The sequence below is a fragment of the Pipistrellus kuhlii genome, unplaced genomic scaffold (assembly GCF_014108245.1).
Source record: "Pipistrellus kuhlii isolate mPipKuh1 unplaced genomic scaffold, mPipKuh1.p scaffold_m20_p_10, whole genome shotgun sequence".
Classification (NCBI taxonomy): domain Eukaryota; kingdom Metazoa; phylum Chordata; class Mammalia; order Chiroptera; family Vespertilionidae; genus Pipistrellus; species Pipistrellus kuhlii.
Genome location: NW_023425405.1, coordinates 38,842,440 through 38,864,462, shown reverse-complemented (window position 1 = coordinate 38,864,462; position 22,023 = coordinate 38,842,440). Strand labels below are relative to the sequence as shown.

Here is a 22,023-nt window from a genome sequence, read left to right as displayed (position 1 = left end):
GAGGTTTACTTTGTAATAATCCATTTGGTTTACAATTTTTGCACATTGTTTTTGTGCTCCACTTCAACTTAAATAATGCAAACTTTATCATGGTCTTTTCTTGTTCTTATATAATTCAAAATATATTTTTCCTTCTCTTTTTCCAGCTTTATTGAGCTATAATTGCCAAATAACTTTAAGTTTAAGTTATACAACATGATGATTTAGTACATTTATATACCGGGAACTGACTACCCCAGTAGGGTTAATTAATGCCTCCATCACCTCATGTAATTACCATTTCTTTTTTGTGGTGATAACATTTAAGATCTACTCTCTTAGCAACTTTTAGGTATATAATACAGTACTGTTAACTATTATCACCATGCTGTACATTAGATCATCTCTTTTTATTTTTTCTTGACTAGAGGCTTATCAATTTCATTGGTCTTTTCAGAGAACCAGGTTTTTTTGTTTCATATATTTTCTCTATTTCCTGTTTTCAATTCATTGATTTCTGATCTAATTATTATTACTTTTCTTCTGCTTACACTGAATTTCATTTATTCTTCTTTTTCTAGTTTCCTGAGGTGGGAATGTAGATTATTGGAGTAGTTGCTGTATTTTAAACAAAAATCAGAAGAAGGCAACTGGGCTAGTAACAGGAAAAAAGTTATTATACTAGAGTTAAAAGTGAAGAGAAATTTTAAAAGCCTTAAAATTTTGAACTGCAAAAAAGCATAAAGATTCACAAAGATCAAACTATACCCCTGGTGACAATACTTTTAGTAGAAAATAAAACTATAAGCCCTTTAAAAGGCCAGGGGACCTCTAACAAGATTGACAAAGCTTAAAAGGAGAGAAGACACAGAGCACTAGTATTAGAAAACAAGCCTTCACAGCAGATTCCGCAGTCATAAGAGAACAAGACAACACTATGAACAGTTCTATGCTCATTAAGTTTGACAATGTAGAATAGAACAAGTCATCAAAAATGACAAATTACCAAATGTCTGCCAAGATAAAAAAGACAAATAAGGAAATTGAATTTACAATTAAACAGTTAACAATAAAAAACATCTCCAGGTCCAGCCCTTAACTGGTTCGGCTCAGTGGGTAGAGCGTTGGCCTGCAGACTCAAGGGTCCTAGGTTCAGTACAGGAAAAAGACATGTACCTTGGTTGCGGGCACATCCCCAGTAGGGGGTGTACAGAAGGCAGCTGGTCGATGTTTCTCTCTTATCGATGTTTCTAACTCGCTATCCCTCTCCCTTCCTCTGTGTAAAAAATCAATAAAATTTTTTTTTTTAAATCTCCAGGTTCAGATGGTTTTATTGGAGTTTTTACCATTTAAAGAACAATGAATACAAATTTCATGTAATCTCTTCCAGAAAATAGAACAGTAGGAAAACACCTCTCAACACTTTATTACCCTGACAGCAAAACCAGACAAAGAAATTATGAAAACAGAAAATTATAGGCTAATATCTCTCATAAATTAGATACCTTATTCATCACCACTTTCCAATATCTACTAGTAGGCCCTCAGAAATATTGAATGAATGAATGCTTTCCAGATCTCATAATAATCCTATATAATAAAAGCCTAATATGCTAAGTGTCCGACCCTTTGACAAGTCATTATAATGCGCACTATCCACCAGGGGGCAGACTCTTCGACTGGTAGGTTAGCTTGTTGCTGGGGTCTGGCCAATTGGGACTGGGTGAAACAGGTCGGACATACCCTGGAGCCCTCCCGAGGTGCCTCCCCAGCCCAGATTATGCAATGGTGGGGTCCCTCAGCCTGATCTGTGCCGTCTCACAATCCAGGACCCCTTGGGGGATGTCAGAGAGCCGGTTTCAGCCCACTCCCTGCAGGCCAGGACGAGGGACCCCACCAGTGCACAAATCTGTGTGCGTGGGTCCTCTAGTAACCCTATTTAACAGATGGTCAGAACTCAGAGAGGAATTAAAAGTTACTAATGAAAATGAGCATCTTTTAACCTCATACCTTTCCTCCTGTGAGTAAAACAGCTCCATTTCTAAGTCCAGACACAAGAGACATTAGCTGCCGAGACAAAGGGCGTCCCAGGAGACTATGAGTGATGTGCTCCACGGAGGATATGCCTAAGGAATTCACTCCTCTGCAAAATATGTAAATTGTTGCAGGATAAAACACTGAAGCAGAATAAAAAATCTAGCTATAAAAAATTAGGAACCTCTCCTTCCCAGGCTAGTTAATGATTTTTAAAAGAGGAACATCTTACTCTTCCTTACTTGAAAGTATATTAAATTAATGCCAATCTGAGTTACAGCTTTAAAACTATTTTTTTACTTTCAAACATGTGCAAAACTAAGTTAAGAAATCTGTCTTAACATATACAAACAACCCCCTCAAAATGGTTTTCAGTTTGGTAATCAACATAATCATAAATGGGTGCTTATGAAATGGTAGGATACTTGAAGACTTATTTCCTCTTATAAATTGCCTTTGAAATCCAATTTGATCTGTAGATTATAAAACATGAACTTCAACCTAGTACTTCCTGTCTCTGACTGCTAATTTACTTCTGATAATATCAGAAATTCCTAAATTATAGACTTAACTAAGGAGATTTTACTTTATACATGAATATTATGCTATAAACATTATTACTTTTTGGTTTAATTATTTTAATAAAACATTTGCATACTATTAAAGGAAATCATATCATTACTATTACCTCTACTAAAAGCCTCTGTAAAAATGCTAAGAGGTAATGTTTAGATGTGATTTCATACTGTTTAAGTGATTAAAAAAATTAATAGGTTCTTTCAGATGTCTAAAAGTTGAAAAACCACAAATAATCCCAATTAATACATTAATAAAATACTAAAGGAATAACTTAATTTGAAATATTTTAAACATTCAACTAATGTTTTCAAATTTAACTTTCAAAATAAATTTATTAGCTCTAAGAATTATTGTTTTATTCAAGCATATATAATACAGATAATATCTAGTTGCTTTCTTCTCACAATCAAATCTCAAAGTAAAATTTCTAATAAGCTTCAGACTTTGTTATCTAAGAAGACAAGGCAAATTACTAAGCTTGGTGTGAAAACAGAAACAATCCTTGAAAAAATATCTACTAATGCATTAGTAAGATTATTCAATGACATTAATATCTACTTTAATATTGACACATAAAAACCCTGCTGGAGATAATGTTGAACACGTCTCTAAACATACTAGTTTGGCCATAACTTCTTACCCCAGGCAGTTCAGCTTTAAAAAAGGAAGAATAAAGTCAATTTCCTCACTGTTTTCTTCTTTTAGCATAGGATCTAGAAGGACCTATAGTAGCAAGGAAAAATCAGTTTTACATTTCAAAGCTGTATCTTCCGCCTGTTTTTCTTGAGTCCCAGAAAACGGAATTGCTGATTGTTACACCAGAGAGAAAAGATACAGTGTGCATGCAAGATCATTACTTAAAATAGCCTTGACAACAATAATTTACTCATCCAAGGAACACAAATATTTATGGTCAACAAGAAGTAAAGAATGTTACTCCTTAATGCATTTTTATAGGCCTATCTTTATTTGGAAATTTGATTTTTGTGTCACATATTCTTTTTTATTTTATTTATTTATTAAATTATTATCTGTGTGCATATTTTAACATTGCCCCCCCCCACATACTCTCCCTCCCCAGAGTTTTGTGTCCATTAGTTGTACTTATATGCATGTATACAAGTCCTTCGGTTGATCTCTTATCTCCCCCAGATCTCCCTACTCTCCCCGGTGTAATTTTACAGTCTGCTTGTTGCTTTACTGTCTTTATATCTATCTTTTGGTTTGTCAGTTTATAATGTTTTTTAATGTCCATAAATGAGTGAGGCCATGTGGTATTTCTCTTTTATTGACTGGCTTATTTCACTCAGCATAATGTTCTCTAGTTCTATCCAGGTTGCTTCAAATGATGAGAATTCCTTCTTTTTTATGGCAGCATAGTATTCCATTGTGTAGATGTACCATAGTTTTTTGATTCAATCATCTGCTGACGGGCACCTAGGCTGTTTCCAGATTCTAGCTATTGTAGATTGTGCTGCTATGAACATAGGGGTGCATATATCCTTTCTGATTGGTGTTTTTAGTTTCTTGGGATATATTCCTAAAAGTGGGATTACTGGGTCAAATGGGAGTTCCATTTTCAGTTTTTTGAGGAAACTCCACACTGTTCTCCACAGTGGTTGCACCAGTCTGCATTCCCACCAGCAGTGTGTCACATATTCTTTTCACAGTTCTTACATTTGTATTTTCTCTAAATCATATTCCTTCAATTAAAATTTAAAAGCAGAGAAATGGTGTCTATATCCAAACCACTGAAATTCTAAATGATAACAGCAACTTCAATTTTACAATAACAAGTATCCTAACTAAAACATAATAGTCTAAAATAACCACTTTAAAAATACTCCTGGAATAAAAGTGATAATATTCATAAAGAGTTGAGAATTTACAAATTGCCAGAATAATATGAATAATGCAGCAAAACTGCAAGTAAAAATCTGAATTTTAAAACTCAAACCACTAAAGCTGTTTTCCTTTGTTTCAAATACAGGAAGAATTTTAAATCATGATCCACTTACCATTAACACTATCAACTCTACTCCTGAAATTAAACTGTGCTAAGGAATTGATTTTAAATTTACAGCAAATCAACAATTTAATTAGATAAGTTAAAGAGATTATAGAATAAAATATTTTAAATCAAGTTATTCCTTATTCTTATCATTTGCGCTTCTAATACACTTAAGCATGCAAGGAGTTACAAGTAAATTCATAACATTTCACTGAATATTCAATAGGATGTAATTACTTGTAATGTGATCTTCTGCAGCAGATTGGTACTCAACAGAAAAATATTATTTTTTCTTTCTTTTTCCCCAGAATGAACTGTATTTAGAGAAAACTCCTTCAACCCTATTGAAAAGAAAGTATAAATGTTTAGTACTGAAGCCTAGATGAAATACTATAAGATTTTAAAGTATTAAATTTATCTAAATTTAACTAGAGGCATTATTTGGTATGTAAAATCTTTTTAATTACCACTGTTATTTCTTGTTCACATGTGTCACAAGTTGAAAAGACAATAAAAAAATTTTATGACTTCTACAATGGGAAAACAATCAAAGTAACAAATTTACACACCGTCTTTCGTTTCCAGCTTAATATATTCTTCCTCTGATATTACCAAAGGAAGTGTGGTTGTAGTCGACTGCTGTAGCCATGAAGAGAACACAGTTTTTATGTCTTCTTCACTTATGTCTTTAGGCTGAAAAGAAAAAAAAAGAACAGTAATAAATTGTCAGAATAGCTGACCTTAACCTTAAAATCCTTTTGATCAACTTATCTTGCTAATAAAATGAACACCTTACCAAACTAAACCAGGAAGATGTTCACATTATATAGGCATACACCAGTTTCTAAAGAATTAACAGAGTAGAAAAGTGAAACAGTCTAGCACTCTTTGAGGCTGAAAGATTAATACTAAAAACAACATGGGAGAAAATGTTTTAAATTACATAAATAAATGTGGCAAAAATATCAACGTTTAAAAAGCCAAAACTGATCATATTTGTATTGGCACAACATATATAATAAGTATACTGTTTACTAAAGTCCTCTTGGTTTCTCAGAAAGTTACACACAGAATTACACATGATCTAGCAATTTAATTCCTAGATATGGTATATTCCAAAACAATTGAAAGCAGGGACTCAAACAGATACTTGTACATCAACATTTATAGCATTATTCACAATAGCCAAAAAGGTGGAAACAACCTTAGTATCCACCAACAGATCAATGGATACACATACACACACACACACACACACACACACACACACACATTTCAGCCATAAAAAGGAATGAAGTTCTGATACATGCCACAACATGGATGAATCTTGAAAGCATTTAAGTAAAATAAGCCTGACACGAAGGACAAATATTGTGTGATTCCATTTACCAGGTGTACCAGTTACTAATGCAGATTTTTTTCAATAGATGGAGTTATACATATGTTGATATTTTCTGTGATTTGACATGTATGCAATTTTGTTGTATTGTCAGCAAGCTTCAAAACTTATGTCAAATTTTCTGAAGATGTTAACAACATAGATATTTTTACGCTTAAAAATGTCAAATTTTGTGTAAAAAAAAAAAAGAGCGTTTTCCGGAATTCATTACTTTATTTTAAAATTTTAAAATTAATTCATTACTTTATTTTTTTATTTTTTTTATTGATTTTTTACAGAGAGGAAGGGAGAGAGATAGAAACATCGATGAGAGAGAGTCATCGATCAGCTGCCTCTTGCACACCCCCTACTGGGGATATGCCTCTTGCACATCCCCTACTGGAATCGAACCTGGGACCTTTCAGTCCCCACGCTGACACTCTATCCATTGTGCCAAACCGGTTTCGGCTCATTACTTTATTTTTTAAAAAATATATTTTATTGATTTTTTACAGAGAGGAAGAGAGAGGGATAGAGAGTTAGAAACATCGATGGGAGAGAATCATCGATCGGCTGCCTCTTGCACGCCCCCTACTGGGGATGTGCCCGCAACCAAGGTACAGCCCTTGACCGGAATCGAACCCGGGACCTTTCAGTCTGCAGACCGACGCTCTACCACTACGGATATTAAGATTAATATCCTTAATAAAGTAATGAACCGGTTTCAGCTCATTATTTTGAAGAAAAGTGCTGCTGAATACTTTTGAAAGTTTATGGTGAACATGCTCCATCTCAAGATACTGTGAACGTTGGCTTAGATGCTTTAAAAGTGATGATTCTGTTGTGAAAGAAAAAGAACCTCCAGGCCAACCAAAGAAGTTTGAAGACCAATTACAAGCGTTATTGGATGAAGATGCGTGTCAAACTCAAAAACAACTTTCAGAAAGATTAAACATTGCTAAGCAAACAATTTCTAATAGTTTACAAGCAACAGGAAAGATTTTAAAGGAAGGAAAATAAGTGCCACATCAACTGAACGAAAAAAAGACAAATGGAAAACCAAAAAGTCATCAGTAAAATGTTGCTCAACGGCACAAGTTTTTTTTGTTTTTTGTTTTTGTTTTTTTTTTAAATTGATTTCAGAGAGGAAGGGAGAGGAAGAGAGATAGAAACATCAATGATGAAAGGGAATCATTGATTGGCTGCCTTCTTCACGTTGGACCAAGCCCATAACTCAGGCATGAGTCCTTGACTGGAATCGAACATGTGACCCTCCTGTCTGCAGGCTGACACTCTATCCACTGAGCCAAATCAGCAAGAGCGAAAAAAAAGGACTTTTTTCGCAACAAAGAGTGGCTGGTGATGAAAAGTGGATTTATTTTGAGAATCCCAAATGCACAAAATCATGGGTTGATCCAGGTCAATCATCAACATCAACTGCAAGGCCAAATCACTTCGGAAAGAAGACAATGCTCTGGGTTTGGTGGGATCAGGAAGGTGTGGTGTAATGAGCTTCTAAAACCAGGTAAAATCGATAATACTGATCACTACCAACAACAAATAATACATTTGAACCACACTTTGATCATAAATCGACCAGAATGGGCCAGAAGACATGGCAAAGTAAGTTTGCTTCATAACTCACAATCACACACTTTAAAACCAGTTAAAGACACATTAAAGATCTTGCCTGGGAAGTATTAACCCACCCGTCTTATTCACCAGACCTTGCTCCTTCAGATTACCACTAGTTCTGATAGATGGCACACACACTTTCTGGCAGCACTTCAAAACGTATGAAGATGTAGAAAATTGGGTCTTTGAATAGTCTGCCTCAAAACAAGGAAAGTTCTAATTGGAACGGTATACACAAATTACCTGACAGATGGGGGAAATGTGTAGCTAGCGACATTATTTGGAATAAAGCATTTTTGATGTTTCTCTTGAAATTATGTTTTCTTTGACTGCAAAATCTGCATTATTAACCGGTACACCTGGTATATGACATATTTAAAATAAGCAAATTCACAGAGTCTACAGATTAGAGGTACTAGGAACTGGGGGATGTGAAGGTGGAGAGTTATTGCTAAATGAACATAGAGCTTCTGTTGGGGTGATGGAAAGTTTTGGAAATAGTGATGATGGCTTCACAACATTATGAATGGAATTAATGCCACTGAATTGTACACCTAAAAATGGTTAAAACAGCATTTTTATGTTACATCCATTTTACTATGATGGGGGTGTGTGTGTATTTGCCCTTCTAACAAAAAAGGAGTACTGCATTATTATTCTTTAGCTAAAGCAACTAGAAATTTTACAACAAATGTGAAACAATTGATATAACATATAAATTTTAACTTACTAAGTTTTCTCTAGGTTGTAATTTTAGAGATCTTGGGATTTTAGGGATCATTTCCACTGGAGTTATCCTGACTACTGCATGCATTTCTATATTTAGTCTCTTTCTCAGGTCATCTGGAATCTGAAATTTTGAAATAAACAAAAACATAATTATGTCCAATGCTTGATTAAAATATTCCATAGCACAGATATTCATATTAACTTTTTTGAATTCAGGTGACATTATGGTATCATGATTCATTGTATAAACAGATAATTTAGGTATCGTTATATCTCAAACATTTCAATTTCCTCCTACATTTCTTTCTTTCAACATACTCTTCAGAATGTGCTCAATGTCGACCTATCAAATCAAGCCTGTTTGAGTACTTGATGGCTACTGATTAGCCATAGCTCCCAACCTGTTAAATAGGGTGGGAAGTACGGACTCCTCACTGATCTCTTATGTGGTCCTCAAGACTTTACCATCATCACTCCTTCACCCTGTCCTCACCACACAATTTCAAGGAAATAAGAGGGTATTGACACCTCATGGCAGAACCATTCATAAAGGTGGTAAGTCAAAACAAGTTATTCTTGGACAATGCAGTGGGGTCTCCTAAACTGAGTTTAGGGCTAACAGAAAATAATGAAGCAATGGTCCGGTGCTTAGAAAATTATGTTCATCAGAGATTAAAATTTTGTAAGTTGCTGCATAAAGATCACTGGTTCCACTGTGAGAATAAAATAAATCTACAGAAGAAACCTCTACTCCTTCCTATTTTTCTTCACTATCTTAATAATTTCTTCCCTTTTCCACCATAAAGTTTCACTTTACAATAATGGTTCCAAATTAGGTTCAAATAAATGGGGCTGGTGACTCATTTCACATAAGTGTAGCAATCATATTTGAGGCCAAGAAGAGAGGGTAGAACACTAGCTTTTCTTGTCTACTTTCTCTCCTGGTCACACACATGTGAAAGAGTCCATACCAACAAGGTAAGCAGCTTCCGGGTACACTGTGAATCAGGTGCTGTTAGAGGCAGCCATGGGACTCTCCTTACACTGGGCATTCACCCCCAATACATAACAAACCCTTTCTTTGCTTTTAAAGAACTTGGAAACAAACATTCTGCAGGTATTATAGATGTGAGGCTTTATAGGGCACCCCAAACTAAGCATGAACTCTAGAGACACCCTGCCTGGGTTTGACTCCTAGTTCTACTTACTAGCTATTTAATCCCTGGCAAGTAATTTTGACCTCTCTGGGCCTGTATTTAAGATTTTACTGTCAAAGTTTACTTCGGCAGAAAATACAGAGTCATTACCCAAACAAGGACTTCACCCTACAATCAGAAATGTGTCCCTGCAGGGATTTTAGATATTTATTATACTGGTTTTCAATTTACATATAAAACATTATTCTAAACATACAATCATTTCTTCCCTAATTATAAAATTTATACTAACCCAGACTTTCCCAAGATGAAGAGCTTCTACATTTTTGGTGTATTTTATGGCATTATTTAATTCCTCAAGTCCATTCCAGACTACCTTTAGCACACAGGTCTTACCCGCTTCTTCACTATGGTCTGGGTTAACTTGTCTTTGATTTAACGGTTCTGACACCTGCTTTTCTATTTCAGGTGACAGGGCATTTTGCTTTGTTTTACTTTGCTGTTGCTTTGGAGAAAGCAGGTGAACTAGGTTTCCATAGGTCACAGTAAAGCTGGGCTCTGTATCAAAATATTCTTGGTCCCATGGAAATATATGAATGGCAGAGTGTTTGTAAAACATAGACGTTGCTGATGCGTTGCATATACTGGGAGGCTGAGATTTGCACACTCTGAAAATATTTCCTAGAGGAACATGTGACTGCATATTTTTGAATGCATTGATTTCAGTTACACCCCAGTAGGTCTCTTGTTTCTTCTCAGACCCAAAAGAAAAGATGCTTCCTATCATAGACCATAAGCTTGGGACTGATGGTGAGTCCACTGTGTACTCTGGATCTGTAGTATTTGACTGAAATTGCTTGGTTTGGAGTTCTTTTGTCAATCCTTTATGATCTCTTCCATAATTGTGAAATGGTTCATGGGCATCATCTGCTTTTGAAAATGTACTCTCTTTGGGTTGGCGGGTCTTTGGTTGAATGAGGAGTCTGGTGTCAGTCTCCAACCTTCCATAAGTGGCAGTTGGTATGAGTGCAACTGTATAGGAAATAAAGCTCATTAGTGCACGTTCCCCTCTGCTTTGGACTCAATGCTGCGTTGTACAGTATTACAATGGCACCTACCAATTTGGATAAATATGTAAGTTTGTTGATCAACCCAAACAGGAAAAATGGCTTTTGGAAAAACTATTCGAATTTGATTTAGAAGATGCTGTTCCAGGGAAGCAGCATGCAGTTCCTAGAACCAACAACAAAAAGATCAACTCACTTTACATTTTGTTTACTTCATATCTAGTAGGAAAATATCAAGTCATTCTTATAACTCAAACCAACTCAGAATATAGGATGGCTCAAAGAAATCTAAAGACACCGATATTTTGAAGTAGTTTAATATTCAACTAGAATAGTTATTTTATTTTCTTTACCAGTATTTCCCAATCGTCTGCTGAGAGAGGTTCCACCTCAACTTGTTGACAAGACACCACATGGGAACATGGCTTGAGAAATACCTGGAAAAGATTAAAAATATAAAACTACTTTTAAGAGACATTTTTGTATTCCTGAAAAATAAGTTCTCCCTTTAGGTGTATGATTAAGTGTGTGTGTGTGTGTGTGTGTGTGTGTGTGTGTGTGTGTAGTCCTTCACTTGACCAATTCAACATTTTAGGAAAAATCCTATCTAATAAAAGAGTAATATGCAAATTGACTGTCACTCCAAGGCACAAGATGGCCGTCCCCACATGGTCAAAGATGGCTACCCCCATGTGGACACAAGATGGCCACCACACCGAAACTTGTTTGGCTCAATGGATAGAGAGTCAGCCTGCGGACTGAAAGGTCCCAGGTTCGATTCTGGTCAAGGGCATGTACCTTGGTTGCGGGCACATCCCCAGTTGGGGGTGTGCAAGAGGCAGCTGATTGATGATTCTCTCTCACTGATGTTTCTAACTCTCTATCACTCTCTCTTCCTCTCTGTAAAAAATCAATAAAATATTAAAAAAAAAAAAAAAAAAAAAGATGGCCACCACAAGATGATCTGTATGGGAGGGCAGTTATGGGTGAGCAGGCCAGCAGAGGAGGGCAGTTGAGGGTGACCAGGCTGGCAGACCAGGCCTGCAGGGGAGGGAAATCAGGGAGGACCAGGCCTGCAGGGAAAGGCAGTTGGGAGGAGGAGGAAAAACAAGCCTTCAATGGAGGACAGTTGGGGGGGACCCAGGCCTGCAGGGGAGGGAAGTTGGGGGGGACCAGTCCTGCAGGGAAAGGTAGTTGGGGGGAGAGAGGGGACCAGGCCTGCAGTGGAGGGCAGTTGGGGGGGGACCCAGGCCTGCAGGAGAGGGCAGTAGGTGGGGGGGACCAGGCCAGCATGGAAGGGCAACTGGGGGGGTGGGTATCAGGCCTGCAGGGGAGAGCAGTGGGGGGGGGGGAAGACCAGGCCTGCAGGGGAGGGCAGTTCAGTGGGGGGGGGGGGGCACCAGGCCAACAAGGGAGGGCAGTTGGGGGGCGGGGCAAGCCTAGAGGGGAGCGCAGTTGGGGGCAATCAGGCTGTCTGAGGAGTAGTTAGGCATCAATCAGGCTGGTAGGGGGTTGGTTAGCGGGTAATCAGGTTGGCAGGCAGAAGTGGTTAGGGGCAGTCAGGCAGAGGTAGGTGAGCAGTTGGGAGCCAGCAGTCCTGGATTGTGAGAGGGATGTCCGACTGACAGTTAGGCCTGATCCCACCAGGTGATCCAGTCAAGGGGTCCCAGACTGGAGGGGGTGCAGGCTTGGCTGAGGTACCACCCCTACCCCCCTGTGCATGAATTTCGTGCACCAGGCCTCTAGTTATTTCATAATGAATTATAGCAAAAAGAAATACATCCTACCTCAACACATTTCTAAAAAACTTAAATAAAAAAGCACTTTAAAAAATTTAAGTCAAAAAATGCAAGAAGAAACAATGTCATCAAGTCATGACCTGATCCAGTATATAAATACCATTTGCATCTATTTGTTTGTAACTGCAAGACATGCTGCCTCTATTGTAGAGAAAAAATACACTCTGAAATAGAGAACACAGCCAATTATTTAGATTTAGAGGTATTATCATTCACAGCCAAAAGTAAAGTAAAACAAATAACCCCTCATCCCAAACTATAGATATAGTTGAAATGATAGTGTGTCATAAGAAGCTGGAATCTCCTTCCTTCTGCCTTTCCTTCCCCTTCCCTTCCCCTTCTCTTCCCCTTCCCTTCCCTTCCCCTCCCTTCCTTCCCTTTCCCTTCCTTCCCTTTCCTTTCCCTCTCTCCCTCCCTCCCTCCCTCCCTCCCTCCCTTCCTTTTCTTTCCTCTTCTGTAAGCATTTAGAGATTAGAGGATTAAAATCCCAAGCCACCAAGTATTAAATGCTCCAGGTAACTATCTCCTCCTTATCTGCCTCTGCTGATTGGAGCAAAATGTCCTCACATGATTCCTCAGTGAATGTCCCTTCAGGACCCTCCATATGCCCTATTTGAAAGGGGTGATTCTGAGGAATCACAAAGCAGCTCCTGCCCACTAGAATGCAGAATCCTAGGCAAGTCAGTCCATTTCCTATTTCTCTTCCTTTGGGAAACAGCACCTAATGGCATTGCTACAATATAGAGAATCTAAAAAAAAAAAAAAAATCAGGTAAAAGTTCACTTTGAAGCAAACAGAAGCTAAAAACAAGCAGGACTGCTCAGAGTGCTGCTGAGACATCAGGTCAGGAAGAGAAGTGGGTATTCCCCACAGGAGAGTGGCACAGACTCAAGGAGAGCAGAACTGAACTTGCTGTGAAATCCTGGTCTTGCAAAGTCAGACACTGAAATTACTGATTTCTATCATCACTCTGATGGTAATTTCAAGATTCTAGCAAAAACGTAGGGTAAGCAAAGGACTAGCGCCAGGCCTATGGATTTCTAACCTGTGGTCTATTTTCATGATGAAAAACATGCATGTGTTCAAAGTAAGTTAAAAAATATGACATTTTGTGTAATATTTCTTTCCATGTATACAGAAATGTTCAATGCATACTGTTTGTAACACGTGGAAAGGTAATTCTGACACGAGATCCCAACAACAGTACCCATTCGTTCTGAGGCTGGGATTAGAGAAAGGGGAAAGGTTTTTTTTTTTTACTTTTAGTGTCAAGTACTTGTAATAAATAATGTATTATTTCTGTAGTTTAAAATTTTAAAAAATATATATTTTATTGATTTCTCACAGAGAGAAAGGGAGAGGGATAGAGATTTAGAAACATATCAGCTACCTCCTGCACACCTACCACTAGGGATGTGTCCGCAACCAAGGCACATGCCCTTGACTGGAATTGAACCTGGGACCCTTCAGTCCGCAGGCTGACGCTCCATCCACTAAGCCAAACTGGCTGGGGTTTAAAATATTTAAAAATAATTAATAATATAATAATATAATATAATAATATAATAAAATAATTTATATTTATAATAAAATAAAATATTTTAAAATAATTAATTAATAATATAATAATATAATATAATAATATAATAATTATAAAATACAACATGAGTTCTTAAGCTTTGGAGTTTATAATCTAAGTACATTTAATTCATAGGCAAGACAAAAATGAAAAATAACGTTTTGTAAGACAGATCTTTTTTTTTTTTTAAATATATTTTATTGATTTTTTTAGAGAGGAAGAGAGAGAGATAGAGAGCTAGAAATGTCGATGAGAGAGAAACATCAACCAGCTGCTTCCTGCACACCCCCTACCAGAGAGATGCGCCCGCAACCAAGGTACATGCCCTTGACTGGAATTGAACCTGGGACCTTTCAGTCCGCAGACCCGACGCTCTACCACTGAGGTAAACCAGTTTCGGCTGTAAGACAGATCTTTTAAAATTTAAGTATTCCCTGGAAGGTTAGAAAATTCATCAGAAGCAAATAAAATGAAGTTCAATAATAGAAAGTAAAATGAAAGAATTTATAAAGCAAAAATAACTGCACAAAAACAAAATTAGGGAACCTGGAAAGTGAGTAAAATAGAAGACAAAATCAACTAGAGAGCACAGTAGACTATAAGATAGTGACTTAAATGAGTGCACTGTAGAGAATGACAGCAATGGGATATGCCGTCAAGTTGAATATCCTGGACTAATTACAGTAGCACAGTTAGGTGTCATCTCTCCTTAAAAAAAAAATCTGAACTTTACATTTTATCTCCATCGCTATATTATGTGATATTAGAAGAAAGTCAGTGTCATCACATTTTATGCTTACCTGTTCCCCATTTGAGAGTCCAAGTTTCTGACCAACTTGTCTGTTAATTTCAGCCACATTTTCACCTTGATCACTAAAATGCCTGCCTTCCACCCAGCTCAAGAATGCAGGCTGGTGACCCCACGCTACTTCGACAGCTTGATTCTATTTATTCAAGAAATTAAAAATGGGGAGAAGGGTTTTGAAAGTTTTAACATGCTTTACTGGATTCACATAAATGGTAAAACTACAAACAAAAAAAGTTCTACAGATAGTTAATTGCTCTGTTACCCACCTCTATCATAGTATCCAAAATACTATAATCATTTTCAACACCCAACACTGGTGATGCTATGGATGAAAGCATACACTTACATTTCTATGATGGCATTATAAATTTAAAATGGCAATAGGTAGCCAATGAACTTATATAGCCTTGAGATATATATTCTGAATTAATGATTCAAAGAAGGAAAAACCTACAGAACATATCTCTGCTGTAGTTTCTGTAATAATAAAAACTTAGGATTGGCATAAGTGTCTATCAATATGGAAATTACTTAATAAGCTACACATTTACTATTTTAGTAAAATATGAGTCAGTAACATGATTATTAAAAATATAACTATTTATTAGAAGAAGAAACACACATGGTAAAAGTACAAAAGCATGACACAAGAGAACAGATCCCTGTTCCCAGAGGTAATTACTGTTAATAGCTTATGTACACTCCTAGAAATTATATATTATGCAGCTTCTTAAATAAAAAAATTTTAAAGTTCTAGAACTATGGAAACATTTATAAGTTAAAAAATAGCAAAATAACATTTATTCTCATTAAGAGTATTTACATAAAATATGTAAAGATTAAAACAATGTTTTCTATGATTAAAGAATTACAAACCCATCAGAGAAACCTTAAAAAATATATATAAACATGGATGGAGAAACAGTAATTATTGATATTTCCTTCACAAAAAGACAACCACGCAAACAATTCTACCTATTTCTGGCTAATCCTCCTTTCTGAGTGCATTTATTGGGGTCACATGGGTTAACAACATTATATAAATGTCAGGCATATGACTTTATAACACGGCATCTGTAATACTCCATGCTCACCACCCAAAGTCTAGTCTCCTTTCGTCATCACACAGTTGACTCCCTGTAGGCTCTTCATCCTTTCTGACCTTCCTTCCCCTCAGTAACAAGTTAATTTTTTACACAGTTGTATATTATTGCATGATTTAGTATCCTTCCCCCTTTAACATTTTGTCATAGCATTTTTACACATAGATCATTTAATAAAACAAAAGAATTTCATGCATAGCTACTGACACTTAACATATCAGGAAATTTTAGTATTATTAAATTCATTTACTTGTATCAAAATAAATCCACTAAATTTAAGTTATTAAATAATAAATCCATTGATATATATTTTTTTTACCATTTCAAAACTGGTAAGAGGCTGCTTACTGTGTTTCTTTAAACAGAACAAATTTCAAAAAACTGAGTGAGTTAAAGCAGCTGTTCTCAAATGGGGGTGATTTTAAGCTACTTCTGAGGCAATCTAATGTACCTTGAATCGACCATGTTATTCAAACTTTGTATTAAAAAGTCATTGTGTATCATTCAGTTATGTAATTTTTCTTACAATTCTTCACAGGACAGTCCCAGTGTGCTGGCTGACAAAAATCTTTCTACTGAGTAAGGTTTGATCAAGTGGAAAGAGCCCTAGATTTGGAGTCAAAAACTATGTCAGCTGTAAAGGTAGGAGCTGAGGTTATAAGAGTGAAGTTGACCAATCCCAGATGCTTTCTATGGGATTTCATCAGTCAGTGAGATAATAGTGCAGATCAGTTCCTGTATTTCACATGAAGTAACTTTTAAAGCCAGAGATGCTGCCCTGGCTGGTTTAACTCAGTGGTTAGAGCACCAGCCCACGGACTGAAGGGTCCTGGGTTTGATTCCCAGTCAAGGGCATGTATCTCAGTTTCCGATTCTACCCCTGCGTGGGGTGCAGGAAGCAACCAATTGTGTGTGTCTCTCTCCCACTTCCACCCTGAAAATCAATAGAAAAAATATCCTCAGGTGAGGACTTAAATAACCAAAGGCGCTAAATGAGAAAATACAAAATATGCCCTAAGCCCTAGTCAATTTGGCTCCGTGGATAGTCTCAGCCTGCAAACTCAAAGGTCCTAGGTTCAATTCCAGTCAAGGGCATATGCCCAGGGTTTCGGGCTCAATCCACAGTAGGAAGCATGTAAGAGGCAACCAATCAATTATTCTCTCATCACTGATATTTCTCTCTCTCTCTCTCTCTCTCTCTCTCTCTTTCTCTCCTTTCCTCTCTGAAATCAATAAAAATATATATTTAAACATTTTTAAAAATAAAATATGCCCTGAAATATCAAAAAGGAGAATTCCATCAACTCACTGGAAAAGGGGGAAATCAACTTTATTAAACAGGAAAAATACTTCAATTATTCATTTGGTCAAAATGTAGTAACCAGCCCCATAAAGTCATCTTTTACGTTCGGTTGGATTTGGTAAACTTTGCAGACTAATAATGTTCTGAGTTCATTTTTATGCCAAAAGTTTTTCACTTGGACTACAGAGCCCCAGGGCAGAAGAGAGAGAGAGAAAGAGAGAAAGAGAGAGAGAGAGAGAGAGAGAGAGAGAGAGAGAGAGAGAGAGAGAGAGAGAGAGAGAGAGAGAGAGAGGGAGGGAGGGAGGGAGGGAGGGAGGGAGGGAGGGAGGGAGGGAGGGAGGGGAGATAGAAGATAGGCTGGAGAGAAAGGAGCCCCCTTTCCAGTTTAATCTGATCAACATACCATCGACTGTCTGCTTTTGGCCAAACCTCCAGGTGAAACCATTGGTTGCAATGCCTTAGGACTGGCCAAGTTATTTCTGGTTAATACAAGGGAAATGACAAATCTGTACCTGGCCACTTCTGGAAGGTGATTTAGGTTCATCTGTTTGTATTCTGTGTGGATATGAATCCTCTCCCCTATTTCATCAATCACAGCAAGTACTGAGCCCAGAACACAGACAAACGAGTTAAAGCAGTTGTTCTCAGCTGGGGGTGATTTTGTCCCCGAGGAGACACGGAGACATGTGTGTTTGTCAGCTCTGGGAGGAGGGGTACCACCGCACCAAATGGAGAGAGGCCAGCGATGTTGCTGAGTATCTTCCAATGCCGGGGACAGCAACCCACAACAAGAAATTATCCAGCGTCAAATGGCAATAGTGCCACGGTTAAGAAATTCTGAGTTAAAACAATTACTGCACAACTAGTCCTGAAAATAGGACTTGTATAAACTAAAGAGAATACTGAAAAGCAGAGAAGAGTGTAACAAGTAAATGTGTCACATAAGCACAGTTATGAAATTCTGAAAAGGACACAAATGTAGGCGACAGAGAATTTGAGAGCTTGTTTGGAGGTTCTAGCAAGGGAGCGCAGCTACTCGTATACCCTTGACCGAAGACCGGTCCTCTCCTCTTGGGGGAAAGTCGTCCTCTTGGACCGAGCGCGCAGCTTCGGGAGGGACGCACATGGATCAGTGAGGGAGGAGGGGGACACCCGCCTAGCCAGCCAGATCAGCCGAATCAACCCTGTGGGGTGACAGATGTCGCAGCCAGATCGCCCTCACATCCGCGACAGAAAATTTGAATGAGGGAAAATGTACCGAAGTGGGGAGGAGCTGGTTACAGGAGAAACCTGAGAAGGCTTGTTGGATGGTGCAGAGTGAATTATAGACAAGGCACATTCCCTGCATGGAAATGATACTGGCCTAGGAATGCCACTTTCCTTCTGTAAAAGTACAGAAAGGCCTATAGGCACACCTTGTTTCATTGCACTTCGCTTTATTGAGCTTTACAGATGCCCATCCTTTTTTTTTTTTTTTTTTTTAGATGTAACATTTAAAAATATATATATTTTATTGATTTTTCACAGAGAGGAAGGGAGAGGGACAGAGCTAGAAACATCGATGAGAGAGAAACATCCACCAGCCGCCTCCTGCACACCCCCCTCTGGGGACGTGCCGGCACACCAAAGTACATGCCCTTGATCGGAATCAAAGCCAGGACCCCTCAATCCACAGGCCGACGCTCTGTCCACTGAGCCAAACCGATTTCGGCATAGATGTTGCATTTTTTAACATTGAAGGCAAGACCCTCCAACCAGCAAAAAACATTAACTCGTTTTATTGCCATACCTGCTTTATTGTGGTTGCCTGAAATTGAACCGCAATATTTCTGAGGTATGGCTATGGAGTAACCAAGGTCCCTTTCATCATTAACAGTTTATGATTCTATAACAGTGGGTTTCAACTCATTTCTGAAGAAAAAATTTAAAACTATAGAAGCCTATCGCCCCAAGTTCTGATTCCATAGGCCTGAGGAAGAACCAGAACATCTGTATTTTTAAAAGCTTCAAGGTAAGTCTGACACAGACCCCAGAGAACCACAGTTGTGACCTCTTCCCATTACAGCATTATCTGTGTTATGTACTCAATGCTTCAGCCCAAATAAAACAACTCAAACTATTAACTCCCAACTCAGGGCTTTCTGCTTTAATAATTACCTACGCCCTCTCACCCAGTGATTTCCAACTGGTGTGCCACAAGAATTTTTAAAACATGCAATACCTAACTATTTAGACAGGGGTATTGACCTCTTTTCCTTAGGTTGTCAAATAAAAAAAATGTCAATAGCCAACACAATGAGAGCCATCCAGTATGAATGAGTCAAAATTATACCTATTTTTTTGTCAGATGGGCAAAACATACTTTTTGTTTATGTGTGCCAAGAGATGAAAAAGTTAAAAATCGCTGCTCTAAACCCAATAATTCTGGGAAACTTTCTTAAATAAACAAATAAAAAACAATGTTTTATAGACAAAGATGTCCTATTTTAAACTTTTAATTAATTATAGCATCACCTTTAATCTCTAAAAGTTAAATATAATATGTGTTCAATCACAGTGAATTATTAAATTATGACAAATTTATGATAGAATACAAATTAACAATGAAAATGATTATTACCTTTTAACAAGTAAAACACTCAATAACACTATAGGAAAACTATGTATAGTGCAGGACTTCATTTGTGTTAAAAATAATTAAAGATTAGAAAAAAAAAACCCTAGAAGATGTGATTCAAACTGTTAAAATTAGCTACCTTTAGTTTTGGGGATTATGGGCAACTTTTATTTTCTTGTTTATAATTTTCTGTGCTTTCCAAATTTTCTATAAATTATGTTACTTTAAAATTTAAAGTTGGCCTGTTCTGCTGATATAGGCCAGACGGAAACAATTCGTGCTAAGGTTAAAGAGATTTAATTTGCAAAAAGGTATTCATGGCTTCTTATGAATACTTACTGAGGGCTCAAAATTTAAAACGAAGATCAAAACCACTAAATTCTTAAATAATGATGAATATGACTTAGCATTCACACTGGGATCAAATTATTATGTAGTTACTATTAAGAGAGCATTCCTATAATCTCCTTAGGTGGGGAGTCTATTGTTTTAAACTCAGGTGGGGACTGAGAGCAGGCTGAAAATCGTCCCAGCTGACCGAGCACAGGGCAGTCTACCAGGATGTGGTGATAGTGACCAGGCTCCAGGAATGAAGCCTGTCAGGGCCAAAAGGTTGCCTGCCTTAGGGTAAAAGAAATAACGGAAGATCTGCTGGATTTGGTATGCTTTGAAAGACGGTGGGGAAGGGGGAGGGAGGATAATCTAGAACTGAGATTTTTCAATCTTTTTCATCTCTTCGTACACATAAACTAATTACTAAAATCCTGCAGCATACCAAAAAATATAATTTTTGTTGATGTGACAAAAAAAAAGATATAATTTTGATTCATTCATACCGGATGGCTATTGGGGTCTTGGCTGTTATCTTTTTTTTTTTTCTTTCTTTCATCTTTTAATTTGACAACCTTAAGGAAAAAGAGGTCAGTGACCCTTGCCTTCATGGTCAGGTATTACATGTTTTAAAAATTCTTGCGGTGCATGGGTTGAAAATTGCTGTTCTAGAAAAATAGGTACCGAGAAGCAGCTCAGGTGGAAATTATTTTTCAATTATTGTAAAATCTTACATAATTCCTGCGTGAATTAGCTAGTGCTGGCTGCCACACATGAGGGTTTCCAAGGACGTCAAGTACAGGTGCATCTCCTTCTGCTGGGCTCCGCTTAATTGCGCTCCACAGACATTGACAGTTTTTACAAATTAAAAGCAAGACCCTCCTTCACCAGCAAAAGATGACCCCTGGCTTCACGGCCACTCTCGGTTCACTGAAGTGGCCTGGAACCAGTTATGCACGCCTCTATTCCAGGCCCCTGCCCCACAAAAACACACTCCCACTCGCAGGCCAGGTGCCTGCTTTTAGGTATGGAAGTAGGGGCGCTGTATCTCTGCCACGAATCCCAATCCCAACCTCTAGAAGGGCAACTGACAGCCGGGTCACACGATGCTAACTGCACTCGTCCGAGGTGCAAACCCGCTGCCGTCCCGCCGCACGCCCCCGGGGGCCCCGAGCCAGACCCGCCCGGGTGAGCCCAGCCCGCCGGGGGAGCGGCGCTCGGCCCGGTCACCCCGGACCCCGCAAACCAAGCCTCCCTCCGCCGGAGGCCGGCCACAGCCGCGCAGGCGCCTGGCAATCTCTGGCGGGAAAAGGTTTTCAACAAACACACACAAGCAACAAAAGAGACGACTTCCCAAGAGCTTTCCAACTGGAGTAAATATCTGGACGCAAACACAGAGCGCAAAGTAGTTAGAAGCCCGGTTGCGCCGGCCAAGGGGGCGCTGGAATCAGGCCGCTGGACTTTCCCGCGGGCCGCCTGCCCCGACGCCGTGGGGCTGCGAGACGCCCCCCACCCCCGACGCCTCCCCGGCCCGGCCCTGCCTCCACGGGCCCTCGGTCCGGCCTCCTCGCCGTCAGCGGCGCCGGGAAAGCAGCCCCGTGGCCGCCGCCGCGAGAGGCCCGAGGCCACCGCGTCCCTGGAGCGCTCGGCCCGCCCGATCCCCGACCCCCGACTCCCGCCCAGGTGTCCGGCCTCCAGGGGCGAGGCCGGCGCGTTACCTGCAGCAGGTGCAGCTGGGACACGAGGCGCCGCGGCAGATGGAGGAAGCAGTCGCGGGCGTTGGTGAAGGCCACAGTCACGGCCGCCCCGCCCGCCCCCGCCAGGCGCTCGCTGCCCCACATCGTCCGCCAGCCCCGACACCCCGGCCGTCCGCCCCCGCCGACTCTCGCCGAGCCGCAGGCCCGGGCGTAGGAGC

General features: G+C 38.9%; 1 protein-coding gene across 7 annotated transcripts in view; it reads right to left on the bottom strand.

Moving 5' to 3' along the window:
- PEX1 (peroxisomal biogenesis factor 1) overlaps window positions 1-22,017 on the bottom strand; it is a 51,521-nt gene extending 29,504 nt beyond the window's left edge. Inside the window, exons 1-10 of one of the 7 annotated variants that reach the window (XR_004986541.2) lie at window positions 21,827-22,017; window positions 14,748-14,891; window positions 10,923-11,006; window positions 10,621-10,735; window positions 9,795-10,534; window positions 8,347-8,466; window positions 5,173-5,296; window positions 4,841-4,944; window positions 3,233-3,315; window positions 1,990-2,122 (exon numbers count right to left, since the gene is read on the bottom strand). Coding sequence is in view for 6 of the 7 variants with exons in the window: in XM_036429436.2 (XP_036285329.1) it covers window positions 1,990-2,122; window positions 3,233-3,315; window positions 4,841-4,944; window positions 5,173-5,296; window positions 8,347-8,466; window positions 9,795-10,534; window positions 10,621-10,735; window positions 10,923-11,006; window positions 14,748-14,891; window positions 17,565-17,705 (1,788 nt within the window). In the remaining variant the exon portion in view is untranslated. Of the gene's footprint in view, window positions 1-1,989; window positions 2,123-3,232; window positions 3,316-4,840; window positions 4,945-5,172; window positions 5,297-8,346; window positions 8,467-9,794; window positions 10,535-10,620; window positions 10,736-10,922; window positions 11,007-14,747; window positions 14,892-17,564; window positions 17,828-21,826 lie in introns of those variants that run through there. The other 6 variants (XM_036429435.2, XM_036429436.2, XM_036429439.2 and 3 more) reach the window with 6 other exon arrangements.
- Between the last annotated feature and the right edge of the window lie 6 nt (window positions 22,018-22,023).